Genomic DNA, 26,167 nt, shown 5'->3' with positions numbered 1-26,167 from the left:
TGCAAGATGCCGTGTGTGGGTGAGGGAGGGAGGGGGGGGGACGCGCGTGAGAATGAGGGCTCTCATTTCAACAATTATGTTTGCCACGCGTCGTTGCAAACGAACTGGGTTTTAGGGCAACGAGAGTCGTTAAGAAAACGAAGGCCAGCAGGACATCCAGTAATTGAATCAGATAAAAATGTCCATTCTTTTATTGTATAAATTAACATGCTTTTATTACACTGTTCCCTCGTTTTCTGCTGAGGTTAGTTCCCAAGAAATACCCGTAATAAATGAAATCCGCAAAGTAGATAGCTTTGTGTTTTACATTCATTATAAATGTTATAAGGCTCTAAAACCCCTCACCGAATATTTTATTCACTTTTCTCATTGAGGCATTTACATTTTCTCACATTTCTCTTGTTTAAACATTCTCAATGCCCAAACCTTCATAAATTTAATAAAATGGGTACGTTACTGTAAAAACAACAACAAAAAAACAGCAAAATTGCACACACAGAAAACTGCGACCGCAAGAAGTGAATGGCGAGCGAACACGATGCAGCAGCAGGACATGATTTCAAGTTGACTGTGCCGAAAACGCTAACCTCGAGTATGAGCTGCGAATAATCGATTTTTGTGACCTTACCACGGAAATCGGCCAATCGCAATTGGTGGCCAATCGATTGAAGTGCCGATTGTAAGAAGTATTAGCCGCGTTTGCTGGTGATCGTAAGGTAAGGCCTCAACTAACGATTCTCTTAAATAATCCACTTATATGGTGATTATTTTTGGGATTATTCAATAAAAGACTTGTTTTTTTAAGCAACTAATTCTGATACCTTTATTCAGAACGGCATTATTTGAAATGGACAGTGCAGAAAACGCACAAAAACAAATATATTATGATTAAATTCCCTATTTTTTGTCTAACTTCCAAAAATCGGCCAAATATTGATCATTGATTTGTTTTACAAGTAAAAGCAGACTTGTTATGAAAAACTGAATCCATGTGCTTCTGCCGAGGAAGGACTACAGAAATGGACGAATGTTAATGTCATCAAAAGTCAAACACTGTTGACAGGATGAAGAGATCTGGAAGTACCGGTAGTTATTAGTCAATTAATTTGACTATTGATTAGTTGTGCATTGGTGGTGGCCGATGTCTCCTTGAACAACAAAACAAAAGTCACTTCATCTCCATGATAGGATGAAGCACTTTATTTATTTTTACATTTATTGAACATGGAGAACAAATACCAGTCAATCCAATTTACATGAATTGATAAATAAAATAAAAATATAGTTATAATAAATCATAAACATTAATAATAAATCATAAACAATAATAATAAATCATAAACAATAGCTCCAAGAGTTTTTTTTTTATATGCATGGATGTTATCAAATGACTTCTTGTTCGTTGCAAATTTTAGAGATTTTAAATAATTGTCAATTTCAATCAAAAATAATTTGAATAGAAGTTTCAAGTTTAGAAATTTACATTTATGGATTATTTTATAATTTTCATTTATTTCCCCAATAAGACAACCAAAGTTGACCCTTTTTTTCTTAAATTTGAAAAGGGTCATGTTTTTACCATCTAATATAATCTTGTTTTGATTCACACAATTTATATTAATAATTTAAATTAAAAATATATATATACAACTTTACAAGCAAACAAAACATTTTCCTCAATATTCATTGTCATGAAACATGTTTGTTGTGTAATATATTTTAATGTAGTTCTCTAACTTTAATGAAGAACTCAAAAGGAGCACGCCATACTTTACTCCGACTAAGATTCCTAAATTGAGGATTAACAAAACAAAACAAAAAGCACTTTTTAAAATTTTGGAATCCGGCGAGTGTGTGACGCTGGCTAGAAACGAAGTCATTTCCGGTGCGGGGTCGCGTTTCAAGCAGGTAAGCGGAAGTGACGCACGTCCTGATACCAGCAGGCGTCTCGGCCAAGGCGACACTTGTTGGTGACGCGAGGCGTGAAGAAAAGGAAAAAAATGTTCCCGCCGCCGGCGTGCGCGCTGCTGCTCGTCGCTGTCGCGCTCGTGCTCGTGCTCGTCATCAGTCGCCGCCGCCGGAAGAGGTTCGTGGCGCCAAATCACGGCCGCTCGCTCACTCGTGACGTCACAATCCAACTTTGTTGTTGTCTTAAGCTTGCGCACTTGATGGGCGCTTAGTTGTCACCAAAAAGCAAGCCACTTAAATGAAGTTTGTATCTAAAAATCGATTGGTTAGCAAATGATTGATCAAGTGATAAGAAGCTTGAGTGTAAAGGTTGTCCATCCGTTTTGCTGATGTTTCACTTTCCCTCGTTTGCTGAAGGGCGGGAAAGTCCCTCGACGGGTCGCGGTTCAATTCCAATCAATATTGGAGCATTCAAACTACTGTACAGTTATTTAATATGTCATTATTACTATGCACGAGAAAACTCATCCAACTTTTCAGACTCGTGTGGCCTGGCGAAAATGTTGACATGAAAGTCGTCATGCACGGTTCAAAAAAAGAAGAAGCTCTTTAGCATTCGTGACGTCACGCGCACGTCACCCTTGCTGGCTTTTAAGATCTTCTCATCACAAACAAGAATTGGGCACAAAAAGAAAAGCACGAAACGTTCTAGGTTTGCTCTTTAAAGAATAACTCAACACTTTTCCAACATTTTTTTTGCTGATAAACTGCTGTCGACGTGTACTGGTCATAAGTTGAGGACATGTTTTGTTTCACGCTTGAATTTGGGTCAAAAACTGTTTGGTGCCATCTTAAGGTTAAACACTGAGATCACAATTGAACTGTTTGTCATTACACGAGCCAAAATTCTAAATAAATGACTAAAAGTGAAAAAAAAAATATATCATTCAAAAATGTAATCCAAAAAAATTATATAAATGGAAATAATATAAAAAATATATATAAATACATTTGTATTTAATTTTTTTATTCCATTTTTTATGCTCGTTTTTCATTCATTTTTAGTCTTTTATTTATTTTGAATTTTGGTCCACACTGCAACGAGTTGAGGGCGTACCCGCCTACTGCCCGAAGCCAGCTGGGATAGGCTCCAGCACCCCCCGCGACCCTTGTGAGGACAAGCGCTTAAGAAAATGGATGGTCCGCACTGCCAGGACGAAATGTTTTTTAAATGAGGGGGCGGTCCTAAGCGTGTCTTGGGTTGGGCTCCGTCGTCGCAAACTGTCTTTCATTGGTGGAGTGAGTCAGCGAACAAGAAAGTCTCGGCGGTCGGCTTGCTCCGAGAACTCCAGCAATGGACGACCGTCTTGTCCGCCGTCGCCGCAACTTGTCGCCGAGCAGTTTTTTCACCCGGAATGCAATTCTTCATGGGAAATCAGGTCTTCCTTCAGACGTAACATTACCGTTTTTGTCCATAGGGTGGCGCCGTAATCAACGCAAACAAACCAAACAACAACAAAATGCGTGTTGAGCCAGCACGTAACACTTTAGATTGGCCAATCAATAGTTCAAACAGCTGTGGGCGGAGCAATAATAAAACATCTGGGGGAAATGGGCACGTTCACCAAATTTGGACAGAAGCGATCAACTGTTTACAGGGGCGTAGCCAGAAATGTTTCATTGGGGTGGCCAGGGGGAAACCATGACTCATTTAGGGGTGGCCATGAGTTCATACCTGAAATGTCTAAATTTGTGCTTCTTAACCATCAATACGTTTTATTTCATTTATTTTTCAAAGAAAAAAAGCAATACTCAAATTCAAAGTAAAGCAAAAGAATGAAAGGCGACAGAAAGAAGTCAAACTTGTTCCGTCTGCTCCTAATCAACAAAAAAACAAAACGCAGATTCAATGACAACGAGCGGTCAAGACGCTTTCGGTGTCACAACAAGATCATTGAAAATAATTCAGCGATTGTGCTTTTATGATTAAAAACAAGATTTTGTTTTACAACGCGGACAACTTGAGTTGAAATACATCCTTTTTGTTTTGTTCTGTATTTCGGTTTGGAAGAAATATCTGTTCCTCTTCCTTCGTGCTCACTTTCTCTTTTTTGGGGGGAATTTGATTTGCATGTTCATTGGTCCGATTTCATGCTGGGCTTTAAAGTCAAAGGTCAAAGCGTTCAATTTCAACGTTTTTAGTTGTATAAATTATGGATTCGTGCGGTCTCTGTATCCACATCCGAAAACGACAGGAATAGCACGTTTCTGTAGAAGAAAGATGGGTTCGATGTCGGTTTTTCAATGAAGGATTTAAGAAGAATGTTGTTGAATGATTCTCTCGCTTTGTGTAACGCGGCTTCGGTTTGGCGTACGCGCTTTCCATGTTCAAACCTCGAATTTTCATTTCCTTCGTCAGTATTGCTTCGACATCCGTATTTCTACAACTGAAAATCATAAACCTGGCACCACTTCGTAATATTCTTTTATTACTTGTAATACATTGACTATATTTTTCCCGGCATAAAACAAAAATGGCGTCATCTGCAAACAAAATACATTTGAACAATTTCAAAATGCTCGTAATATCATTCGCGTTACGAAGAAAAAGTACTGGCCCCGGAATGGATCCCTGGGGCACCCCACAGTTGACATCACTGTGTTTTGATTCAATTCAACATATTGTTTCCTAATTCTGACAACAACTGCGACAGTAAATCTGCGTGTGTTTGTTCACTAATCTCCGAACTGTTGAACTGAACAAAACTTTCCTTCCATCCTCGATCCCATATTCAAAAATTCCAAATTCAGTTGCGTCCCTCCATCCACTCCTTTATTCTATCTATGCATGTGCAACATCAAACAGTAAATGAGAGAGCGTAAAAGCTTGCGCCAGCCCGAATGGCAAATACCCGCGTTCCTCCCGTCCCTTGGCCAATTCCCACCAACCGACGGCATTTTGGCGAGAGGGACGTCGACGCCTTCAGCTGCGCCGCCGTCCATGAGTTGTGTCCAGAAGGCAGCGTGTCCGTCTGTGGACACGCCCTCAGCGCGTGCCCCCGTTTCGTCCATCGGCCGTATTTCGTCATCGCTTGACGGAGTTGACGGAGTTGACGGAGTTGACGGAGGAGCCATTGGCACGTTCACAAGTCCAACTTCAAATACATTTGTCCTTTTGCGAAGCTCGAAGTCCCGCCAACTGCCGAACGTTGTCTTCCTGGTGACGTGTTGTCTTCTTGTGTGTGTGCGTGCCAGTCGTGCTGGCGAACCTCCGCTGGTCAACGGCTGGATTCCGTTTCTGGGGAAAGCCTTGGAGTTCAGGAAGGACGCTCACGCCTTCCTGGAGGAGCAGCGGGACAACTTCGGAGACGTCTTCACCGTTCACATCGCAGGTTGGTCGCTCGCTCCCATTGTGGGGGGGGCCTCCAAGGGTCCCCTCGGGATCCTGACGGTTGGCATACAAATGGCCGCCACGTGTGTCCATCTTTTTCATTCGGACCACGTCCACCGGTGAGAGAAAAGCTGAGCCGAAAACGCAACGTGTGCAAAAGCTCGTGATGGCAAAATGAAGCTTCATGAAGCACTTGTCATACTTTTTGCCTCCTCTAGATGGCGCTCTTGGTTGAAGGATGCAGTGGAAATGTCATCAATTTCCTTTGCACTCGCCTTTATATTTAAACCAAGAGCACCATCTAGTGGAGTCAGAAAATATCACAAGCGCTTCATGAAGCTTCATTTTGCCATCACGAGCAAAAGCAGTTGAAATTGAAATCAAATCTTGCTGCCAGCAAACGAGAGATTGTCTGAATGCGCTGCCCGAGTTGCTCTTCGCTTCCGCCTTCCAAACTTGTTCCAGCACAATGTTAAGAACAAATTGTGGACTCGAACCCGTTCCTGTCTTCTTTTTCTTGCTGACGTCTTGTCACACGACGGACAGTGCGGGACGCCGTTCGGCATTTTGCCACTTTATTGTTAGCAACCGTCTTTGATATGCCAGGAAGGCTTGCGATCGACACGCCCAACCAGGAAGTGGGTGCGATTTTTCATGCCACAAACGAACAAATCTCGTTGGTTTGATGTCAGCAGGTCGTAGCAGGAAAAACGACCGGTTGACAGTCCAAGATGGACCACGTTGCGTTGCCAGTTTGTCTATCCGAAATAGTCAAATAAAAAGACCCCCCCCCCAAAAAAGCAAGGTGCCAATAAGCGGTTGCCATTTCCTGAAGAGTGGGCGGGAAGTTACCCGAGCTTGCGCGGTTAGCGACGGTCGTCCGTAATCTCCAGAAAAGACGCCTTGTGAGGAGAACCGGGCCAAGGCGAGCAACCTGCCAAGATGGTTGCCGTTGGGAAAAGATTGGATTTGTGGTCACAAATCCAGCTGAGGTCGACGCGTCGTCCTCAAAAGCGCTCCAAGATTTCCTCGGGTTTTTGCCCCCCCCCCCAAAACAAACGCCCCCAAAACTCTTTCTTGGAGTTCCTCATTGATTCGGTCCAGACGCGCTGACCGGACTGCGCTCGGTGGTCCATCTGTTGATTTGCGGGACCGGACTTATCTGGTGGTTCGCAGGCGTCCCGAGATCTCGGCTTCCCGGGTCCGACTCGACGACGGCGCGTTCCTCAAGTTGCTTGCAATTGCGAGTTGCTGCATGTGAAAGTGCAGCAACGCGTGCGTCAGGCGCTCGCGTGTCTTGTGTCGCAGGTCGCTACATGACCTTCGTCATGGACCCCCTGATGTACCCCAGCATCATCAAGGAGGGCCGGCGGCTGGACTTCCAGCAGTTCAGCGGGCGCGCGGCGCCCGCGGCGTTCGGCTACCCGGCCGTCACCGAAGGCAGCTTCCCGGGCCTGGCCGAGCAGATCCGCCGCTCCTTCCGCCTCCTCCAAGGCGAGCAGCTGACGGCGCTGACGCGGGGCATGATGGGAAACCTCATGATGCTCTTCCGCCGAGACCACCTGCGGCCGGACGGCGGCTGGCGCACGCGCGGCCTCTACGACTTCTGCCTGGACCTCGTGTTCGAGGCCAGCCTCCTGACCTTGTACGGCCGCCCGGCCGACGGGCTCCGCCCCTCCGACGCGGCGCGACTCCGGGCCCGATTCGTCCGCTTCGACGACGCCTTCCCGCTGCTCATCGCTCAGGTTCCCGTGCGGCTGCTGGGCGACGTCGGCGCCGTCCGCCAGAAGCTGATGGACTACTTTGCGCCGCCGAGGATGTTGGGCTGGTTGGGGGCGTCGCAGTTCATCCGGCGCCGTGCGCAGCTCTTGGAGCAGCACCCGGTCCTGGCCGATGGCGACAAGGCAGGTCAGTAGAACTTCTTAAAAGACTTTTTATCTGCGCGCAGGGGCGGGATTGGGAGAAAGGGCCCCCACCGATCGGAACCCGAAGCGATGACGATGTGGTGCCGTTTGCTTCTTCTTCAACTCTCACTGGAGCGCCTCACAGGGTTCGAGTGAAGCGGTTGGGATGAAAATCAGCACCTCCAAATCTGTCTGAAAAGGGCGGAGCGCTCTCTCCGGGTCGGGGACGAGATCCTTGGCCGGGTTCGACTGCATTGACCATGTTTGCCTTGCTTGCATTTGGACCAATGTCGCTCCTTTCCTGCCGTGTTGGGAAAGCACGTTGGCTCCATTGAGCGGCGAGAAATGGCGGGCGGGCGGTTGCGGGTCAACGTGAGCGGGCACACGCTGACTTTGGGCCACTGGCGTTGCTTTTCAGCGCACCACTTGGCCATGCTGTGGGCGTCGGTGGCCAACACGGCGCCGGCCGCCTTCTGGGCGGCGTACCACCTCCTGAGGCACCCGGAGGCGCTGCACGCCGTCCGCCAGGAGATCCGAGGCGTGCTGCGGCGCAGCGGACGCAGCTTCAGCGCGGGCTCGGACCTGCTGCTCACCGCGCAGCAGCTGGACGACATGATTCTTCTGGGTAGGGAAGGTCCGATAGCGAAATGCCGTGTCTTGGGTCTGACTTCCCACGGGTCCTCAGAGAGCGCCGTCCACGAGAGCCTGCGTCTGTCCTCGTCGTCCCTCAACATCCGCGTCGCTCAGGAGGACCTGACGCTGCGTCTCAATGGCGAGCGCGACGTGGCGGTGCGGAGAGGCGACATCGTGGCGCTGTACCCGCGCAGCGTGCACATGGACGGCGCCGTCTACGACCAGCCGCAGGTAGCGCTCGCCGCAGGTAGCGCTCGCCGCATCGCTGCCCGAACCGTCCGTCACGCTTGTCGTCCCGTCTTTGTTTTTGTCCCGTCAGACGTTTCGCTTCGACCGCTTTGCCCGCCAGACGGAATTCTTCAAGGACGGCCAGAAGCTCCGCCACCACCTGATGCCGTTCGGCTCGGGCGCCTCCATCTGCCCGGGACGCTTCTTTGCCGTCAACGAGATCAAGCAGTTCGTGTGTCTGCTGCTGCTCTACTTTGAGCTGCGGCTGGACGCGGGGCAGCCCGACGCGCGCCCCGACGCCAGCCGCGCCGGCCTCGGCATCCCGCGACCCGCCCGTGACGTGAGCTTCTGCTACCGCGCGCGCGGCGCCGCGAGTTAGCATTGCCCGGCAGTTATCGGATCTTCCGCCAAGCCGTTGTGAGCCGAGCTCCTCCGAAAACACCGTTTTTCATTTCCGTGGGCTGAAGGTTCGAGTAGTGCTCAACATAAATAACATCAACGTTTTAACGCGCTGGAGGTCGACGGGCTAATGAGACACGCCTGGAAACACAATCGGCTGAGGGCGCTGATTGGTCAAACACACACAGGGGGGCGTGGTCAGACATAACGATTGTCAAGGGGAGAAATGCGACAAACGCGAACCACAGACGAAAACACCCAAAACTAAACAAAAACCCAAACACACAGAACCAAAACATGACAATTTTCTTTTGCTGTGTAACTTTTCATACATTTTTAGAATTTTCTGCATTTCTGTCAATGTTGTGAACATATTTGGTCCTTTTCTGCCTCTCTTCTTCCTTTTTGGGACATTTTATGGCTTTTGCTGACATTTTTTTCTGCCAGCAATTTTCTGACATTTGATGGTCATTTTCAGGATTTCTTCTTTTGTGTTTTGGACTTTTTGAATGTTTTCTTTTCTTCAAATACATTCCAAAAATATGTTATGGTGATTTTATGTCCTTTCTTTTGTTTTTGGACATTTTAGGTTATGTTTTGAACATTTGCTTTTCTGTCTTTTTTAGAATTCAATTCACTGACATTTTTGGCAATTTCATCTTTTCTTTTTGGACATTTTAATGTAATAAAAAACGTTTTCATCTTTTTGCGATATTTAATGATATATATATATATATATATATATTAATCGAAATCAGTAATGAATTTGCAGAATATTGATCTGAAAGAATACAAATAATAAATAAATGAATGAATATCCCGATACCGGGCACGAAAGCACCGGCAGCCATCTTTTAGTGAGCAGCAAAATAGAGTCCAAAATACAACTCATAGGGTTCCGTTTATGCTTGGGTTCAGGCAATCGGTTGCGATGGTTAAGATTTGGGTGAGACCGCCCGGCAAGCGGCTCGGAAATGCCGTAACGCACGACGGTGCTGACCGGCCGCGGACGGCGCCGTGCGATCGCAAAAATGGACAACAGAAGATCTGGAAGTCCAAAAGCTTACTTTATTAAAAGGGACACAAAAGCAGCCCGTTTCATCACAATAATGACTCGTACGCGTCCGCAATGTCCGCGGCCTCAAAAACATTGAGGGCCAAAACAAAAAAGCGCGGCACATGCACAACTAAAATGAAGAAGCGCCACCCAGTGGCGCGGTGCCACACTGCGGATTGTCAAAATGCATTATGTCAATGAGATGTCTTCACTTGAAATGGAGAAACGTGCACGTGCGCGTGCACGTTATTAAAGAGACTCGGCAGTGTGTGCAAATCTCAAAGGTGTTGCCTGCGTGGCGCCATCTTGGCCGTCCAATCCAAAACATTGGGCCGATTGTTTGAATCTTTCTGAATATTAAATATGGAGAGGCCATGCAATAATTTGACATTTCAAGTCAACGGACGAATGATGCTGCATTCGAGGACGGTCCGAAGTCGGATATGCCAGTTTCTTTTTCCCAGTTCCCGCCTGAAAGCGTTTGAGGCAAAAGTAAACAAGCAACATGGCGGATCCCGGTCAATTGTTTTCTACTTTGGTCCTAAAAGCTCATTTTGTCAATTGGGATTTCCGAGTTCAAGGGCGCGTTCCCGTACACACTTCCTGCTTTGAACTCGGAAAAGTCCCACTTGCGACCATCCTGGAACGCGCCATTGGAATTTGAATTGGGATGGACCCCATCACCACGGGATGACGAATTGAATGGGAATGACAGGAATTGAATCCGGTGCAATTGAGAGTCTCATTTGACGGCGCACGGCGGCGCGTCCTCCTCCGCAACAGCGCGTATGGCGGCGAGTGGCGAGCGAGCGCTCAACTTCTCAGCAGGACGGCGCAGAAGAAGGAGTCAGGCAAGACGCTGATGCTGGCGCCGCTGGCGTTGTCCACGTAGACCGACGCGTACTCGCCAGCCTGAGCCACAAACAAAATGGCGTCACTTTCCGCCACCCTCGTGGTCGACCTCCTTCACGTAAAGACTTCAGGGTTAGCAACGTGCTCATTAGCATACGTTAGCATTAACGTGAAGCTCAGTAACCTTTAAGAAGAGCGTTCCTGTCAGAGTGATGCCGAAGGCTCCTCCCACACTGGCCACGCCCACCACCGACGCGATGGCGCTGGAACGCACACGTGCACGCAGACATCAGCGCGCGCACACAACCAGAGGCGGACGTTCCGTCAACGCGGACGCACGTTTTGTTGACGATTGACGAGAAGCTTCCAAAACGGACAGACCGGCGGGTTTTCGTCCATCGGTGTAAATCATCAATAATCGGGCAAGTACCGATTGACAGACTCCCGTTGTGTATTTATCGACACGTCCGTATGCCGGCGCGCACATTGTGGCGTTGTTGCCGTAGTAAGAGAAAATGCGAGAACGCCGCAGAGAAATCAATGGATTTAAGCTAGGCGCACTTAGCGAGTGGCAACGTAAGATGGCCGCCGGTGCCGCCGGCTTCACCTCTCACTACGGCAACTTATGCTGCATTTGAGGAAAGTGGCAAAGTGTGCGCGGGAACGCCCCTTTTCAACTTGAAGATCAGAGTTCAAAGTTGGAGCAAATGAAAGGAGAGCGAGCGACGGCGCCTCCCGTGCGCCGAGCTCGTGACTCCTCCCATCTCACAAGCAGAATTCCGTAGAAACTACAATTATATTCGTAGAGATGAAACCTCGGACGAGGTCTGATTAGACACGGAGCCCACGGATTGGTCGAACACTCCGAGCCCGTTTTGCAGCACTTGCAAAATAGAGTTGGACGAAACGACTCACGAGCCCAAAAAGACATTTTGTGGAAACGGCGGACGATCTTTACGTCTGCGGCGAACCTGGACCAGCGCTGCGATGCGTTTGCAAGTCGTCAATCAGTACCTTTTGGGAGACAAATTGTTTACTACTCTTTTAGAAATGTAAGTCATATTTCCATCAACACTCTTCACTGCCTCCTACAGGCCGGGAGAATATCGACCACCGCGTCTGCCGGTCGCCAATAAACGAAAAGAAGAAGAAGAAGAAGAAGAAGAAGTCGTCCTCGCAGCTGCGGAATGGAAGAAAATCGTGGTTTTTCAAGACAATACCAGCTGGTCGCGTCAAAAAAAGAAAAAAATGACGGACGGTGAAATTTACCGACGGTCCTTAAATGTAGCGCGTTTCAAATAACGATGACCAATTGGCGTTTACAGTTTGAATGAACGATGACGAAGCGTCCAAATGGGTTGACGTCCCGCCCACGTCTGCGCAATACTCACAGGTTGGCGTGACAACGTGAGTCGACGCAGATGGCCGCCTTCACGCGACCGCCGGGACGCACCTGAACGCGCTCGCCTGACTCTGAATGCACAAACACACAAACACACACGTTGGTCAGGCGTGTGTGTGCCGATGATGACGATGACGATGACGATGACATCACACGTCACATGACTGACTCAGACGGAGGCCGACGCTCAGCAGGTAAAATCCGCTCAGCGCGGCCACGTAGCGGCCGTCGCTAATGATGAAGCCGCGACCGCGTTGAAAAGCTGGCGTGGGGGGCGGGGCCTGCGGGGTCAGAGGTCACGGACGTCACCCAGCCGTTAAGCGTGATCACCGACTTACATGTGACCGGACTGTCAATGCCGCTTACTCGCCGTTGGGAGAAGCGAAGCCACCGGCGGCCATCTTACGTTGCCACTCGCCTTGAATACGTGGATTTCACATGATTATAAATCCGGGCGCGACTCAAAGACTGCTTCGCATCACGTTGTCGTCAACAATCAAGTGAAAGTAAAGCCATCTGGAGAAAAATAGAAATGTAACCTCTGACTAATAATTGAGATTCACTTTTATTCTTTGGCTTTTAGTTCAGCATGAATCGGGTGATCGTCGGGGCTATTTTCGTGTTCTGTTTTTTAAAATATAATTTCTTTATTTTAATGTATTTATCTTACTTATTGTATTTTATGGAGTGTTTTTTAATGTTTTTAATACTCGATTTGATGTGCAGCACTTTGGAAACGCTAGTTCATCAAACGGATTGGATATTGTGATCGGTCTGAATAGTGGATGCAAAGCGTGACGGCGACCCGAGCACAAAACGCGCGCGCTGCTAAGAGCGTTGTCAGCGGAAACAGATCCAAAGTTGTCATCAATGTGGCAACGCAAGATGGCGCCAATTGACAGTCCAGTCACGTAGAAGTCCGCGGTTGTGATGATGTCACCTGACTGAAGGGGCGGAGCTCCATCAGGCTGCGACGGGCCACCCGCACCTCCCGGGGGAGGCGACCGAGGAAGGAGGCGGAGACTGGAGGGGGGCGCTCTTCAGAAGACGCGCCTGCAACGAGAAATGCAGGTCGCCGATTGGTCGTGCTACGCTAGCTTAGCGTAACGTGATTAGCTGTGTGATGCTACCGAGAAAGTTGTGGATGGGCTGCAGCGGAAGTGGGTCCTGTGAGTCCTTGTGGTCCTGGCGGTCCCTGGAGGACATCATGACATCATCGACAACTGCGACGTCATCGGCTGACAACTTGACTGCCGTGCGTGCGTGTGTGCGTGTCGTCTTGCAAGTGACCTTTGGCCTTCTCCGGGAGATTTTGCGCACGGCGGAGTTGTTGACCAACATGTGCCAGGCGGTCTGAGACAAAGATGGCGAACGTGGAGACCCGCCCGAGGGCGGCAAGTCCTGGACGGAGGAAAGACGTCACAGCGAGTCAGCCGCCAACGACCACAATGACAAAGACGGCGAGAACATGGAGGACAAAAAGGACATTCGGGATGTTGAGGACAACAAAGAATGGATTTGAAATGTGCTTCGTTGTGCAGACGTTTTCAGCTGCTGTTTTATCGATCCGTCGACTCGGACTGCTGAACGTCCCACCTGCAGCCATCAAGTCTTTGCTCTTTGGCTTCTAAAGACGTTTTCTAAGCGCAATCCCCTTTTCTTGATCGCTTCCATTTTGTTTTGGTTCAGCTGAAGGAAACGCTGCTTCGTGTCGCCGTGCATTTGTTGCCGACAGCAGAGTTTGGATTTGGCTGCGTCCAAACTTCTTTCTGGTCATTAGCGAGAGTGCGCGTGTGCGCTCAGAGACGTAGCTTGCCATTGGGCAAGGCAGGCAATCGCTTGGGGCCAGCGGGGGCCCCAAGAGGGCACACACATTTCACGCAAACCACATCATCTTCACATTAGCGGCGCAACAACGACAACTCACCGGCTCAAATTCAGTCAGGTGGGTTTTTTTTCTTAAATGAACAAAAAAACAGTAGAAGGTTTGGTTATTTTATGATTATTATTATTATTTTTATAAATGACCCTGAATAGTAGTAAAGCTTTTATTTTAAAAACTAACAAACAAAACAACCATGTAGTAAAGCTTTATTTATTTGTTTGTTTATTTATTTTAATTTAAAAAAATGACCATGTAAGTCTTTTTCTTTTTATCCAAAAACGATCATGTATGGTACGACTTTTTTTGTTGCTTAAGTTAAACAAAGTAAAACAAAACAAGTCATTTGAATGAAGCACAATTAATGGTGATTGTTAATTGGAGGTACAGCTGTGCAATTTTAAAATGACGTACCATGTACGCTACGAATGGCCGCTGGGGCCCCCAAACTTCTTGCTGGGGGCCCCTGAGGAATGTTGCTACGCCACTGTGCGCTTCTTACCTGGACCACTTTGTCACCCCGGACCACCAGAACCTCCTGACTGCTGCTCATCGTCATCATCGTCATCATCGTCATCATCGTCATCATCGTCATCATCGTCATCTTCATCATCATCAGGCGTCTGAAGGCAACGGTTGACCTTCTTCCGCTCGTCGTCGTCGCACAAACTTGCCGTCTTCTTCCCTTTTTATCTGCGGCGGTCAGCACACATACATTGACGCGCACGCGCACACACACATGCTGGAGATAAGGCGGGCGGGGACAAGATGATGAAATATTCTGGCTAAGGACCTGATAGGCTAGAGCCCCGCCCCTTTTATTGCATCACCCCCATGTCATCATCTTCTGCTTGACCAATATGACATCATCACCTTCTTTCTTCATTTTCAATATCATGCTCGCAATTATTTACTTTTTTTCTTGCACTGCACAAAAAGTTTGTACTGTAAAGTTTGATCACTGATGGTATGTTGGTAAATAATACATCCAATAATAAATAAGATTCCCAATTTGTGCGCTAATTTCGTTACGGTCAACATCAAAAGTTCTGAGAGCAATCGAGAAGTGAGCAAGTTGCGCTTCTCTTTCCTGCCCCCAGGAGGCGACACTTTGAATGAGCAATGAACAGCCAGTCACGTGCTCTACAACAGTTATTATAGTTTGGGAATTTTCATTTTGGTTCGTTTTTCATTAGTTTTATTTCAAGTTTAGTTTTTTAATTCAAGTTAGTTTTTAGGATGGTTTTGTTTTACTTATTTAAAAAATGTTTTGTTTTAGTTTACTTTTACTTAGTTTCAGTATTAGTTTTCGAGGTATTTAAAAAAAAAAAGTGTATTACTTGTGCGCAGAGGTGGCAAATCCAGGTTCAGAAAGTCAAAGCCATTGATGCTAGCTAGCTAGCTGGCTAGCACCTGAGCAGGTAAACGAGCACCCTGGGAGCTAGCCAGGGAGCTAGCTAGCTGGCTAGCACCTGGGGTTAAAGCCAAACTGTAACAGGGTTTTGACTTTTTAATATTTATTAAACACCAATATTAAAATCATGAGAAAAGTAACTCATTTCTTAGCTTGCGTTGCATTTGGTTGTGGCCTCGGAGCGACGTCATCTCAAGGTGCTTTTCTATTGGCTGCTGCTTGATGACGTCACTTCTGTGTGACACTTTCAAACGTCCTTATTCCGGTTCATATCAAAATAAATCCACTTCAAATCACATTAAAAATCAACCCCAAAGGCTCATGTATTAAATGAATGACCAAAGACTAAAACCAAGGACATTTTTGCTGTAATTATATATTAGTTCATTTTTTAAACCTAAAATGTAGTTTCAGTTAGTTAAGTAAAAAAAAAAAAAAAAAACATTTTTGTTTTTATTTTATTTCGTTAACGAATTAATTTTGGGGGGGAATTTTACTTTTGTTTTTTTGGTTAGTTTTCGTTAACTAAAATAACCCTGCTTCCACACACGCTAAAACGTGCTTCCTTGTTGACATGTGCCAGACCATGAAGTGCATGTTGCTGCTCTCGGCAAGCGCTCGCCACAAACGACGGCAATTTTGGCCGTGGAGACGCAGATTCAGACATCTTTTTTCTTGTTTTTATTTTATTCTGTGCGTGTCTTTTGTTTTGATTTGGTTCTTTCGTCAGGTGACCTGGTTCCAGTGAGTCCGTTCTCGCCGACGACTGGGATCGGACCGCTCAAACGGCATGACGCCCATCACTGGAAATCAACGGTTAGGCAAGTTTAGCGAGTGGCAACGCAAGATGGCCGCCAGTGCCGTTAATTATAAACGTTGTCTTGTAAGGTCCGGTATATCTGCGAGGCTGGTCCGCATCACGTCGTCACAACCAAAAACATGAGGACAAAAAGAAAAAGAAAAAGAAGAAGTGCTGCTAAGCCGCCAGTAACCGTAGCAACGCAAGATGGCTGCCCTTTGGCTTCAGCTGCGAGGGCGCAATTGGGAGTCCGGAGGGGCTCGAGGGATTCCGTTTTTTCCCCTTTCCTAGCCTATCAGTTCCGGAAAGATGCCTATAAAGGTTACTCCCGTCCAGGGGTGACAAATCCGGTTCCAGAAAGTCAAAACCTTGAAAGACTTTAGCGTTTTCGGTCATCAGGTGGAGACGAGCTGCTTTACCTGCCAGTTAGTTGAACCAGTAGAAGCACCTTCATGTGGCAGGCTTTGGACTTTCACGACTGGACCTGCTGGATTCTCCAACCACGTGACACGCTCCCGCCTCTCGCCCATACTTTACCCACGATGCTTTACGGCAGCAACATGTGAAGTGAAGAGAAGTCGCTCGACTTTCACGCTCAAGGCTTTGAAAACAATTTGGAAAAATGTATTTTCATTTTCCAAAAGTACTGCATCAACAAACATGCATGAACAGAACATGGTGAAGTCGGCGCACACGACCGAAAGAATTCATGACAAAAAGTTGAAGGACAAGCGGCCGACTGGCCAAACAAATTAAAGTGGCGCCATCGTGTGGCGTGCTACCATACTACCATAATCATGATTTATAGAAAAGAAAATGTAAAACTAGAAAGTAAGGAACCGTATTGTTTTCATATACTTATGTTTTGTTGTATTTGTACTCAATCAACGAGAGAGAAAAAGTTTCAATTTAACCAATATCCACAAACAGGAAATAATAACATCAATACAAAAAAATTTTAAAGGAAGATTTTGTGTCCTTCAAAAGGCAGCTTAACGTCCCTAAATAAAAAAGGAGTCCTCGAGCTACGTCGCACGCGACCGACGTCGTTTCGAGTTTACGGCGCCCGTGCCTCGTCCATAGAACCTTCTTTTCGTTAATTTCCCACAGTAACCACGTCATTTTAAAATGATTTAAAGTTGTGTTGCTGTTACCTCCAGCAACGGACGTCGATCAGACGGTCGGCTCGCCATCAGGCGCGTCATATTTGCGTGTTTATAAACTTGGATTAGCTCCCTCTGCCGTCCGTCAGCAATGAATGTCCGTGCGGAAACGCCATACATTGTTTCCGGCATCTTTTGGGTCACGCCAATATGTTTTTCTGAAGATTCACCCCTCAACAAATGTGGTGTCTTGGAAAAAGTATGTATGTAATCATTTGGTCCTTCCTTGGTGTTTTCGGACTGGGTGGTTTTGTTTTGCTCGTGTCACGCTTCTGGCGTCCTCCGGGGGTCGCTATTAGGCTGACAATGCGCCACAAGAGCCCGCGAAGAAGCGAAAGCGTCTGTCGCATTAGCATGTTAGCCGAAAGGCTCGCAGTGTCGTCGTCGTCATGGCGGAGTTGAACCGGCAGCTTCAGGAGTATTTGTCGCAGTCCAGAGGCAAGAGCGCCCCCGCGTCGTCTTCGTCCGACTGCAGCACCGCGGTGGAGCTCGGCGAGCCGGAGCCGGTTGGCGGGAGTTGGTTCGGACGATGGTCCAGCCCGTGGTCCGGCGGCTCCGCGGCGGCTCCGAGCTCCGGCGGCAGCTGGCCCTGGTCGTCCGAGCCGGACCCGTGCCTGCCGGGCGTGAGTCGCCGCCAGCGGCTGGCCGTCTCCGGGATGCTGGCCGCCCTGTCGGCGCTGTGCTTCGGCCTGTCGGCTCTGTACGCGCCGCTGCTGCTGCTCTACGCCCGCAAGTTCGCGTTGCTCTGGTCGCTGGGCTCCGCCTTCGCCATCGCGGCCGCGGCGGTCCTGCGGGGGCCCAGCAGGCTCGCGGCCGGCCTGCCCGGCTCGCCGGGGGCCGCCGTGTACCTGTGCGCCCTCGGCGGGACGCTGTACGCGGCGCTGAGCCTGCACAGCACCGCGCTGACGGCGCTCGGGGCCGCCGCGCAGGTGGCCGCCCTGCTCGGCTACGCGGTGTCGCTGATGCCGGGAGGCAGCGCCGGGATCCGCTTCGTGGGCGGCGTGGCCGCGTCCGCCATCAAGAGGACCGTGGCCGGGAAGAGCCTGGCCATCTAAGCCGAACCGGGGCCCGTGACGTCGGGACCCGTGACGTCAGGACCCGTCTAGTGCCTTTTTGCGGACCCGAAGCCAACTCGGCTGCGCGGTCGCTTGGCCGGGAAGGGACGAGGACCTCCCCAACTCCCTCCCGCCCGGGTGCGGAGCTGTCAAACTCATCATTTTTGTCGAGGGGCCGCATCGGGGTTCTGAGGGCCCTCGTGACTGATGTCATGTCGATGTATGGTCTACTTTTGGGTAAAAAAAAGAAAAGAAAAAAAGTTTCCATTTATCTGAACTGTGGGATCGTAAACAAAGTGGGCACACGATTTGCCCCACATCAAATCATTTTGCATTTGGCCCCGGGTTTAGAGTTTCACACTTGTGCACGAGCGGGACCACCAACAATCCCTCAATTAAACACATTCAAACCAAGCTTATAGTTGAGGAAACTTTTGTTGTAAATCCACTACCATATTTTCAAATGTCCCCCTTTTTTAATAGTAACATTTGAAGTACACTTAAGTTGTATTTTACTTGACTACAAAAAATGTGCTTTTTAGGACCAGAACTTTTTTTTTTTGATAAGCCATGTGCAGTGGAATAATGGATGCCCTTATAATTGCCATGGATTTGAGTTAAAGGCAACTGTTTCCAGCCTATTTGTGGATTTTTGATTTCTTTTGGGGAGGGTGGGGGGAACCTCTCCTCCAGTTCTTACACCTATTCAGGTTTTTGTTGTTGTTGTGCTCAGCCCAAAGCACTTCCTATGTAAACAAATTGAATGAGTGGCCAGGCAGGAAGTTGAAGTGAGTTGAGGAGCTTCATGTAGCACGTCGTATCCATCTGGAGGCAGTTTGGAAGCTTTCTTGGGGGGGGGGTGTAAATGAGTCCCACATCTGCAGCAGGTCTCGACTCCCCACAAATAGAACAATCCAATCGAGTCATCGAGCAGAATTCGACGAATCGTTTAAAGATGGCGAATGCCGAATGATTGCCAGCACGACTCTCTCATCACCACAAAAGGATTTCTGGCGGACATCATCGCAGCTATCTCGGTCCACGATGTCCAAATCTGTCAGTGAATGATTGACGGATGAAGTTGAGATGCTATACTAATAATAAAATAAGCTAAGCTAGTGACAAAGCTTCCACGTGGGTGTTTATTGTCCAGTCAGTGAAAAGACAAAACATAGAAATTTCTTACAAAAAAAACCAAGGAGGAAAGATTGGCGGCCGATGAAGCGGCTCCATCCCGCCGGCCGCCGTCTAGCGTCCGCCGTCTAGCGCCCGCCGGCCGCCGTCTAGCGCCCGCCGGCCGCCGTCTAGCGCCCGCCGGCCGCCGTCTAGCGTCCGCCGTCTAGCGCCCGCCGGCCGCCGTCTAGCGTCCGCCGTCTAGCGCCCGCCGGCCGCCGTCTAGCGTCCGCGGCCGCCTCCCCTCAGCAGGCCGCCGCGCATGGGGGGGCCCCCTCTCCTGAGGCCGGGCCCCCAGCCGCCGCCGCCCCGCACGCCTCGAACGGGTGGGCCGTATCCGCCGCCGTCATCCCGCTGAGGAGGTCGACCTGCGGGCGGGGCACACGCGCGCATCGTCGTCAAGATGGCCGAGCGCTTTCAATTCAAAACCATTTTTGCTTGCGTCGCTTACGAAGGACAATCAACGTTCTCAAATCTTTCATTCCAGTTTTAATTCATTCTAAGGAAATCACAATGTCCCATCACTGCTGCGCTCATTTTAGAGCAGACCCCATGGTCTACTCATGTTGTCCCTGGGGCTAACTAATACACGCTGGCACCTTTCATCAGAAGGTATTTGTCAACTCTTCTTAGGAGTCTCTTCATCTCATTCCTGGAAGCAGCAGTAGTATTAGCAGGATTGACGACGTGCACCCTGGAACCAACTGGCGACCAATCCAAGGCACATCCGTCAGCCAGGATAGGCCGCACACGATCCCGGTCTCAATGAGGACAAACCCGGCGGGACGCACAATCAAAGGTCACCTGTATCTGCGGCTGCCGCGTCTCGTTCTCGGGGGTCGGCCGTTCCCGGGCCGTCCTGCCAGGGTCGCTTCCGCGGCGGCAGAGACGCCATGTCCATCCCCTGCAGGGACAGCGAGCGCTCACGGTTCGCCGGAGACGTGCCGTCGTGTAGGGGGGGTCCGTCGCGGTAGCCGTCGTGACCTCAACACAGCAAACCGTCAGCGCATGCGGCCGGGCCGGGCCGGGCCCCTGACGAGCAAATCAAAAGTGTGAGCCTACCTCCTCTCGGGGGGCCCCCGCCTCTGGGTCTGCCCCTGAGCCCGCCGTCCCAGCCCCTCACGTCTTCGGGGGCATCAAAGCCCTCTTCCTGGCCCGCGTAGTCTTCGGGGTAGCCTCGGCCTCCGGGCCGTCCCGGGCCTCCTCTGAACCTGAACCGTCGACAGTTTCAGTGTTCGGGTTCCAATCCCGAACCCCAAAAATGCGCCCGGCTCACCTGTCGTCTCGCCGTCCTCTGAACTCGCCCGTGTCCCGGGGGGGCCGGTCTTCGGGACCCCAGTTGGCCGCCGCCCCGCCTCCTCGGGGACCCGCCCCGACCCGGTGTCCCGCGCCCCCCGGAAAGGCGGGTCCCGGTCTCCAGGCCTCCTCCCCGCGGCCGTGGAAGTCCTGGCCCCCGTCAAAGTCCTGCGCTTTGTGCTGGCCGTCTCCCCAGAAGTGCTCGTGCCCCCCCGCGCCTTGGCGGTCCGGGGGGCCCATGTGGTGGTTGGGGGCCGGGCCCCGGGGGTCTGAGGGACAGCCAGACACAATGTCAGCATTTTCTCTCCGCATGCTTCTTGCGAAGCTTGCGACGTTTCACAGAAATGAAAAAACACTTTCACATTTCAATCTGGACCTCACAAGTTTCTCGCAAACGAAAGGACGCCATTGCTGGATGTTCACATCGCTGGCACGCAGGGCAGCTAAATGCCACAAAATTGGGGGGAATGAACAGGAATTTATGGGATTAAAAAAGAAAGATACAAAATTGGCGTTCAACAGGGAACCTGAAGGTGCAAATAATTTGTAGCAGAGAAATTTGGTTGATGTTGAAAATGTGATGGCGAGTATAAAGACTGCGTTGCGTGCCCTCGCACCACTTTGCCGTTTCGTCAGATTCTTATTGCAGCGCTATTGAGGCCACGCCCCCCGTCAAGTACGTTTCAGCTCAAAAAGTTTGTTTCAAGTCAAAATGTATTCACAGCTAAATGAACGTTACTTTTCATTTCATCGGCCATTTAAGAGCTTAAAAGCTATTAAATTGTACAGTTTGTTTGTTTTTGAGAATCTAAAATATGAATACTACGACGGCGTATTAGGGCCACGTGTAAATATATTTTTTTAGTGGGCGGCGGCGATATTCTGAGATTCTTTATAAACGTGCAAATTTGCGATTTTTTTTCACATTTTCACATGAAAGATGATTTGCTTAACGAAGGCTCTCTGCAAAAATGATTGCCATTTTTCAAACTATTGCACCAAATATGAAAGACATAAATGACTGAAAAGACTTGCATCAAGAAAATCATCATGGAAATATTTTTTAATGATTATCTCAATATAGAGACAATTTGAAGAATCAAAGTCATTTTCAAATCGAGCGACATCAAAATCCCCCCCCCCCCCCCCCCCCCTTGGCCCCAAAATGTTGATTGGAGCGAATAATACGGAAGATTGAAAACACTCAAAAAAAGGCGTGGCTCCGTCCGTGGTCGCCGGGAACCCTCGACAGCACACCTGATTGATCAACAAGATCGTTATCGGGCTTCGACAGTGTTTGCTGATGAGCTGATCATTTGAGTCAGCTGTGTTGGAGGAGAGAGACATGGAAAAAATCTGGAGGGCTTCCCTATCTTTGGTGCGGATGATTTTCATTCCAATCCAATCATGAGCGTCTTTCAAAGCATTTTTAAAATCATGTTTTCCGAAACGATTGGTCGCTCACCGATCCCCCAAAATGAAGGAAATGACGGCACCCCGACAATCCGACATTATTTTTGCTCAAGTAAGGATGAAGGCAATTTTGAGCATGAAGGCAAAAATGCAACATCGGCCATCACGTTGGCAAGCGAACCATAGACCGTTTTTTTTTGGTAATTTTTCTGTAAACACTTTTCTTCCATGGAATGGGGGGGGGGGGGGGCAGAACTCCAAAGCTCACCTTTGTTGTTGGGGTTCTGCTGGCTCCTCCCGTGCATGGGGGGTCCCGAACTCTGCGCCTGTAAAGAGCAAGACGGGGTCAGAAGGAACTTGGTGACAAGCCCGAGCACAGGTGCTAGCGCTCACCTGGTGCTGCATGTAGGGGGGCGCCGGCATGTTTCCCGGCGGCGGAGGCCCGTGCATCCCCCCCACCCCAAAGTTATTATGCGTCCTGGACGGGGGTCCCATCATCCCCCCCTGAGGTCCCATCATGTTTCCTTGGGGCGGTGGCATCATGGCCCCCTGAGGCGGAGGCCCCTGTAGCTCCCGGGGCCCCATCCCTCTGGTGGGGGGCCCCAACATCCCGCCTGGCATTCCTCTGGCTCCGGGCCCCATGTTGTGAGGTCCCTGAGCGCCCATGTTCCTGGAAGGGGCGGGGTGTCTCTGCATGTCCGGCGGGCCCATCATGCCCTGCCCGTGTCCTGACGAAGCGGAGGGCATGAAAGAGGGCCCCATTGAGGGGGGTCCCATGCTGTTGGACTGGGGAGGAGGAAAGTTCTGCTGTCCGGCGGGGCCCGGGAATGGGGGCATTGGGCCCGGTCCCTGCTGGGGGCCGTCCGAGCTCTTCTGGCTGATGCGCTCAATCTTCATCTGCTGCTGAAAGACAGCGGCCCATCAGCAGACGTCATTCCCGCCCGCCCGCCACCCACGGCACTCACCTCCAGCAGCTTGGGGTTGGTGTACTGCAGCGCTGCCATCTCCTGCTCCAGCTCCACCTGATTTTTCTTCTTGCCGTCCGCTTTGGGTTCCACCTTGCGTTCTTTGGGGCCGTCTCCAGGAGTGGGCATGGAGGGAACTCGATTCTCCGCCCAGGCCTGCGGAAAAAGGGGCCCGGCCGGGCGTTTTCCTCATTCAGACGTCACAAACTTGGTACAAAAATGTCCGCTCCGACAACGTTGTGTGATTGACGAGCGACAGCTGACCTGCTGGAACTGCGCCGGGATGGGTTTGGCGTAGGGGACTTTCTTCTGCGGGACCCGCTTGTTGTCCTTGCCCATTACCTCGTCCATGCCCCAGTCCAGTCCCGGGATGGACATCTCGTCTGGCTCCGCCTCCTTATCTGGACAGTGCGGCGCAGTTTCTGGAATCAATCAATGTTCTTGAGGGCTGACAAAGGCTTGGCGAGAACTTACCCGTCTGTTCCTGCTCCATGGCGACCTTCAGCTGCTCGGGAATTCCCATGCCTGGGATGGCGGCCATGTTGTTGGGCTCCATATCATCTGGCATGACACAGCATGACCACGCAAGTGAAAAAAAAAGTTGCTCCCACCAGTGCAAAACATTTGTCATTTCTAACCGCTGTGAATTATTTGCAGCGACTTGTACGTCTTTACGTTAGTGATTTTCCGAAACCAAAGACGTATTTTATTGTTCCAACTACAAGATGATTTTCCTGCTTTCCTTAGCCACGTTAGCAAGAATGCTAACAAACATGCTAAGAAATGTTGAGCAGCAAACAATCAAGGTGTGCACGTGGTGTGCACGTGGTGTCATGTCGTGTCACGCGTGACTGACCGTACTCCACGCCGTCCTCCGACATGCCAGGCAGAAGGTTGAGGTTGTAGCGGTCCCTCATTTTGTCGCCGGGTCGATTCCTGGTCCAGAATTTACTAACAAACATGCAGCACAGTCACTTTCTGTGTGCGCCATCACACGCGTGTAGTCATAGCATCGTCATCACATAGCATGCTGCACACGGCTAACATGTTTTTGCCGCGTTTTACACATGACGTGAGCGAGCAGGTTTGTACGCTTGTACATGAAGAAGGAATTTCACACGTTTGTACTACACACGCGCGTCGTATGTTGTTGCCATGTGACGAGTACTCGTGATCTATGGAACATTTGGAATATTTGACTTTTTATACCGTTTCCACGATGCCTCAAGGCTTGATTGGCGTCATTGTTGGAAAAAGAGAAATGAAAGGAAAAAGTGGGCGCGAGTCTGAATGGTGGCCTCATTGTTGGACCCGTGTGCTCCAGTCACAAGCAGCAAGTGTGCATCGCGGAGACTGCGAGGACCGACTTGGGAACGAGTCGGCAACATGTTCATGCGCAGTCGTAGCAAGTTGAAGCTCGTGGCGATTGCGAGCTGCTGCGTCGTATGCGCTGATCTGAATGTATGACTGGACAGCCCGTACAAGCAGTGCAAGCCATTGAAGCCACGGGGCGGCCATCTTGCTCCTCCCAGCTCGCCAGCAGACTACTGTTTAAGATCTACGCCAATATAATGGACGGATGAGACATACAGTTTAAGAGCGAGTAGCGCTGACGGATCAACTTTGGAATTTGTCAGCATCCGGTTGGATTCCTCACCGTCGTTTGCCGCACACGTCAGTCACCTGCAAGCTGAGGTTCAAGCCAGACGAGCTTTCCTTTTTGGCAATAAAGCCTCGTTCCCTCATGCCACAAAGTGCATGCCAGTGAAGACGACATTGTTGCCTATTCCTGACTATGGAGAGCTTATTTACAGAATAGCAGCAAACTCCACTCCTCAAAAAACTGGACACGCTTCATCGTTCAGCTCTCCGATTTGTGACAAATGCCCCATTTGGGACTCTTTACAAATGAGTGGGCTGGCCATCTCTTCAAACACGGCGGCCTCGTCACTATTATCTACCACACTTTTCTTGGCATGACACCATCCTACCTGTCATCACTTCTTCATCTTGCTCAGAATACTTACAGTACTAAGTCGAGTGGGTTTATTACGTTTTCCTTTTGCAAACATCATTTAGACAGGCAAGTTATTTAAGGCAAGGAGCAGAAAAGCGGGGGAGGAGGAGCCAGAGGCGTGGAGGTGGAGGTTTGCCCTGGAAAGGAGGGGAATGAAGGTGAGCCGTAGCGAGACGGAGCATCTGCGTGCGAATGGGAGGGACCCGAGCGGAAGAGGGAGCTTACAGGGAGAAGACACCAACATGGCGGAGGAGTTGAAGTATTTGGGGTCAACAGTCCAGAGCAATGGAGAGTGTGGAAAAGAAGTGTGTGCAGGCAGGCTGGAACGGGTGGAGAAAAGTGTCAGGTGCGATAGAAGAGTTTCAGCTCAAATGAAAGGAGAGCTTGATCAAACTGTGGTGAGAGCAGCCATGTTGTTTGGTCTGGAGGCAGAGATGAAGATGCTGAGCTTCTCTTTGGGAGTGACCAGGATGGAGAGAATCAGGAAGGAGGACATCCGAGGGACAGCTCAGATGTTAGACACTTTGGAGATCAAGTCTGAGAGGGTTTGGACATGAACAGAGGAAAGATAGTCCGTTTATTGGCAGAAGGAGGAGTTTCCAAATGCCGGGCAGGAGGTCGAGAGGAAGACAAAAGAGGACACGAAGGTCGTAGGTGTGAGAGCAAAGGATGCAAAGGACAGGGTTAGATGGAGGCAACTGATTGGCTGTGGCGACCCCTGAAGGGAAAGTCGTAAGGAAAAGAAGAAGAAGAAGATTTAAGGCCAGTAGTAAAATGTCTGAAGTCCTCTTGTTGATGTTGAACAAACTGAAAACATCCTAAATCCTGCCGTCTCTACCAAATGTTCTCCAATTTGGATACTGTAAACGTATAAGATTGTATGGCGAGAAACGTTTCTTGGGAGGAGCAATATGGCGGCCTGGCGACTTCAAAAGTCCAGTCCTATATTTAGATCAGCGGTCGTCTGTAACATCCACCTCACCCGGACCTGCCGGCGACACGCTCGTCGGTGACGTAGGCAGCCCAGCCACGCGTTTGGGCTCGTGTTGATGAGGCGCAAAATGGCTTATTTCAAGCTTTGTGTATTTAAAGGAGCAGCCAGCGTGCCTTGAGGATAGCTTTGTTTGTGTAAATACTTTTGAGTTATTGTAAGTCGTTAATTCATTCCCATTTGTTATTTGTGTGTATGAACCCAACTTGTTGATTGATTTTCATT

General features: G+C 49.5%; 4 protein-coding genes across 9 annotated transcripts in view; 2 read left to right on the top strand and 2 right to left on the bottom strand.

Annotated features, from left to right (window-relative positions):
* The first annotated feature begins 1,893 nt into the window (after positions 1 to 1,893).
* cyp7b1 (cytochrome P450, family 7, subfamily B, polypeptide 1) lies at positions 1,894 to 9,011 on the top strand. Of its 2 annotated transcripts, XM_086090701.1 has the most exons (6): positions 1,894 to 2,086; positions 5,164 to 5,300; positions 6,608 to 7,207; positions 7,622 to 7,828; positions 7,889 to 8,067; positions 8,156 to 9,011. In XM_086090701.1, exons 1-6 carry the CDS (start codon positions 2,001 to 2,003, stop codon positions 8,441 to 8,443), a joined length of 1,497 nt encoding a protein of 498 aa, XP_085946827.1. In that variant the 5' UTR covers positions 1,894 to 2,000; the 3' UTR covers positions 8,444 to 9,011. The 2 variants fall into 2 exon arrangements, with proteins under 2 accessions (XP_085946827.1, XP_085946818.1); XM_086090692.1 differs by having other exon boundaries at positions 7,622 to 8,067.
* Positions 9,012 to 9,511: 500 nt separating this feature from the next.
* On the bottom strand, positions 9,512 to 18,173 carry LOC147180215 (erythroferrone). Of its 4 annotated transcripts, XM_086072182.1 has the most exons (10): positions 17,024 to 18,173; positions 16,289 to 16,470; positions 15,212 to 15,873; positions 14,159 to 14,349; positions 12,905 to 13,175; positions 12,715 to 12,827; positions 11,944 to 12,055; positions 11,764 to 11,845; positions 10,557 to 10,635; positions 9,512 to 10,432 (listed from the first exon to the last, which is right to left on the bottom strand). In XM_086072182.1, the coding sequence occupies exons 3-10, from the start codon at positions 15,213 to 15,215 to the stop codon at positions 10,334 to 10,336; spliced, it is 951 nt and encodes a 316-aa protein (XP_085928308.1). In that variant the 5' UTR covers positions 15,216 to 15,873; positions 16,289 to 16,470; positions 17,024 to 18,173; the 3' UTR covers positions 9,512 to 10,333. The 4 variants fall into 4 exon arrangements, with proteins under 4 accessions (XP_085928308.1, XP_085928318.1, XP_085928327.1 ...); XM_086072192.1 differs by having other exon boundaries at positions 14,997 to 16,470; XM_086072201.1 differs by lacking the exon at positions 15,212 to 15,873.
* Positions 17,210 to 19,217, top strand: sft2d3 (SFT2 domain containing 3). Its single transcript, XM_086072222.1, has one exon. It carries the CDS (start codon positions 17,422 to 17,424, stop codon positions 18,085 to 18,087), a length of 666 nt encoding a protein of 221 aa, XP_085928348.1. The 5' UTR covers positions 17,210 to 17,421; the 3' UTR covers positions 18,088 to 19,217.
* wdr33 (WD repeat domain 33) overlaps positions 19,204 to 26,167 on the bottom strand; it is a 29,900-nt gene continuing 22,936 nt past the window's right edge. Inside the window, exons 12-21 of one of the 2 annotated variants that reach the window (XM_086072160.1) lie at positions 23,791 to 23,885; positions 23,409 to 23,495; positions 23,199 to 23,335; positions 22,935 to 23,090; positions 22,363 to 22,872; positions 22,238 to 22,295; positions 20,537 to 20,825; positions 20,323 to 20,471; positions 20,065 to 20,244; positions 19,204 to 19,628 (exon numbers count right to left, since the gene is read on the bottom strand). In XM_086072160.1, coding sequence (XP_085928286.1) covers positions 19,483 to 19,628; positions 20,065 to 20,244; positions 20,323 to 20,471; positions 20,537 to 20,825; positions 22,238 to 22,295; positions 22,363 to 22,872; positions 22,935 to 23,090; positions 23,199 to 23,335; positions 23,409 to 23,495; positions 23,791 to 23,885 — 1,807 coding nt within the window. In that variant the 3' untranslated portion in view covers positions 19,204 to 19,482. The remainder of the gene's footprint in view (positions 19,629 to 20,064; positions 20,245 to 20,322; positions 20,472 to 20,536; positions 20,826 to 22,237; positions 22,296 to 22,362; positions 22,873 to 22,934; positions 23,091 to 23,198; positions 23,336 to 23,408; positions 23,496 to 23,790; positions 23,886 to 26,167) is intronic. The other variant, XM_086072168.1, reaches the window with a different exon arrangement.

Source organism: Leptonotus elevatus, chromosome 1 (assembly GCF_054856555.1).
Source record: "Leptonotus elevatus isolate MCC_2025b chromosome 1, RoL_Lele_1.0, whole genome shotgun sequence".
NCBI classification, from domain to species: domain Eukaryota; kingdom Metazoa; phylum Chordata; class Actinopteri; order Syngnathiformes; family Syngnathidae; genus Leptonotus; species Leptonotus elevatus.
The sequence above is the reverse complement of the archived record's forward strand: the minus strand, read 5'-3'. Positions and strand labels throughout refer to the sequence as shown.

What these genes read in the sequence shown, in the direction of transcription:
- cyp7b1 (XM_086090692.1), top strand. Translation starts at nt 2,001, where the DNA reads ATGTTCCCGCCGCCGGCGTGCGCGCTGCTGCTCGTCGCTGTCGCGCTC. An exon ending in CTTCACCGTTCACATCGCAG is followed by an intron (nt 5,301 to 6,607) that starts GTTGGTCGCTCG and finishes CTTGTGTCGCAG; the next exon opens with GTCGCTACATGACCTTCGTC. An exon ending in CCGTCTACGACCAGCCGCAG is followed by an intron (nt 8,068 to 8,155) that starts GTAGCGCTCGCC and finishes TTGTCCCGTCAG; the next exon opens with ACGTTTCGCTTCGACCGCTT.
- sft2d3 (XM_086072222.1), top strand. Translation starts at nt 17,422, where the DNA reads ATGGCGGAGTTGAACCGGCAGCTTCAGGAGTATTTGTCGCAGTCCAGA.
- LOC147180215 (XM_086072182.1), bottom strand. An exon ending in GCCCATCCACAACTTTCTCG is followed by an intron (nt 12,828 to 12,904) that starts GTAGCATCACAC and finishes TTCTCGTTGCAG; the next exon opens with GCGCGTCTTCTGAAGAGCGC. An exon ending in AGCTCCGCCCCTTCAGTCAG is followed by an intron (nt 12,056 to 12,714) that starts GTGACATCATCA and finishes CTGACCCCGCAG; the next exon opens with GCCCCGCCCCCCACGCCAGC.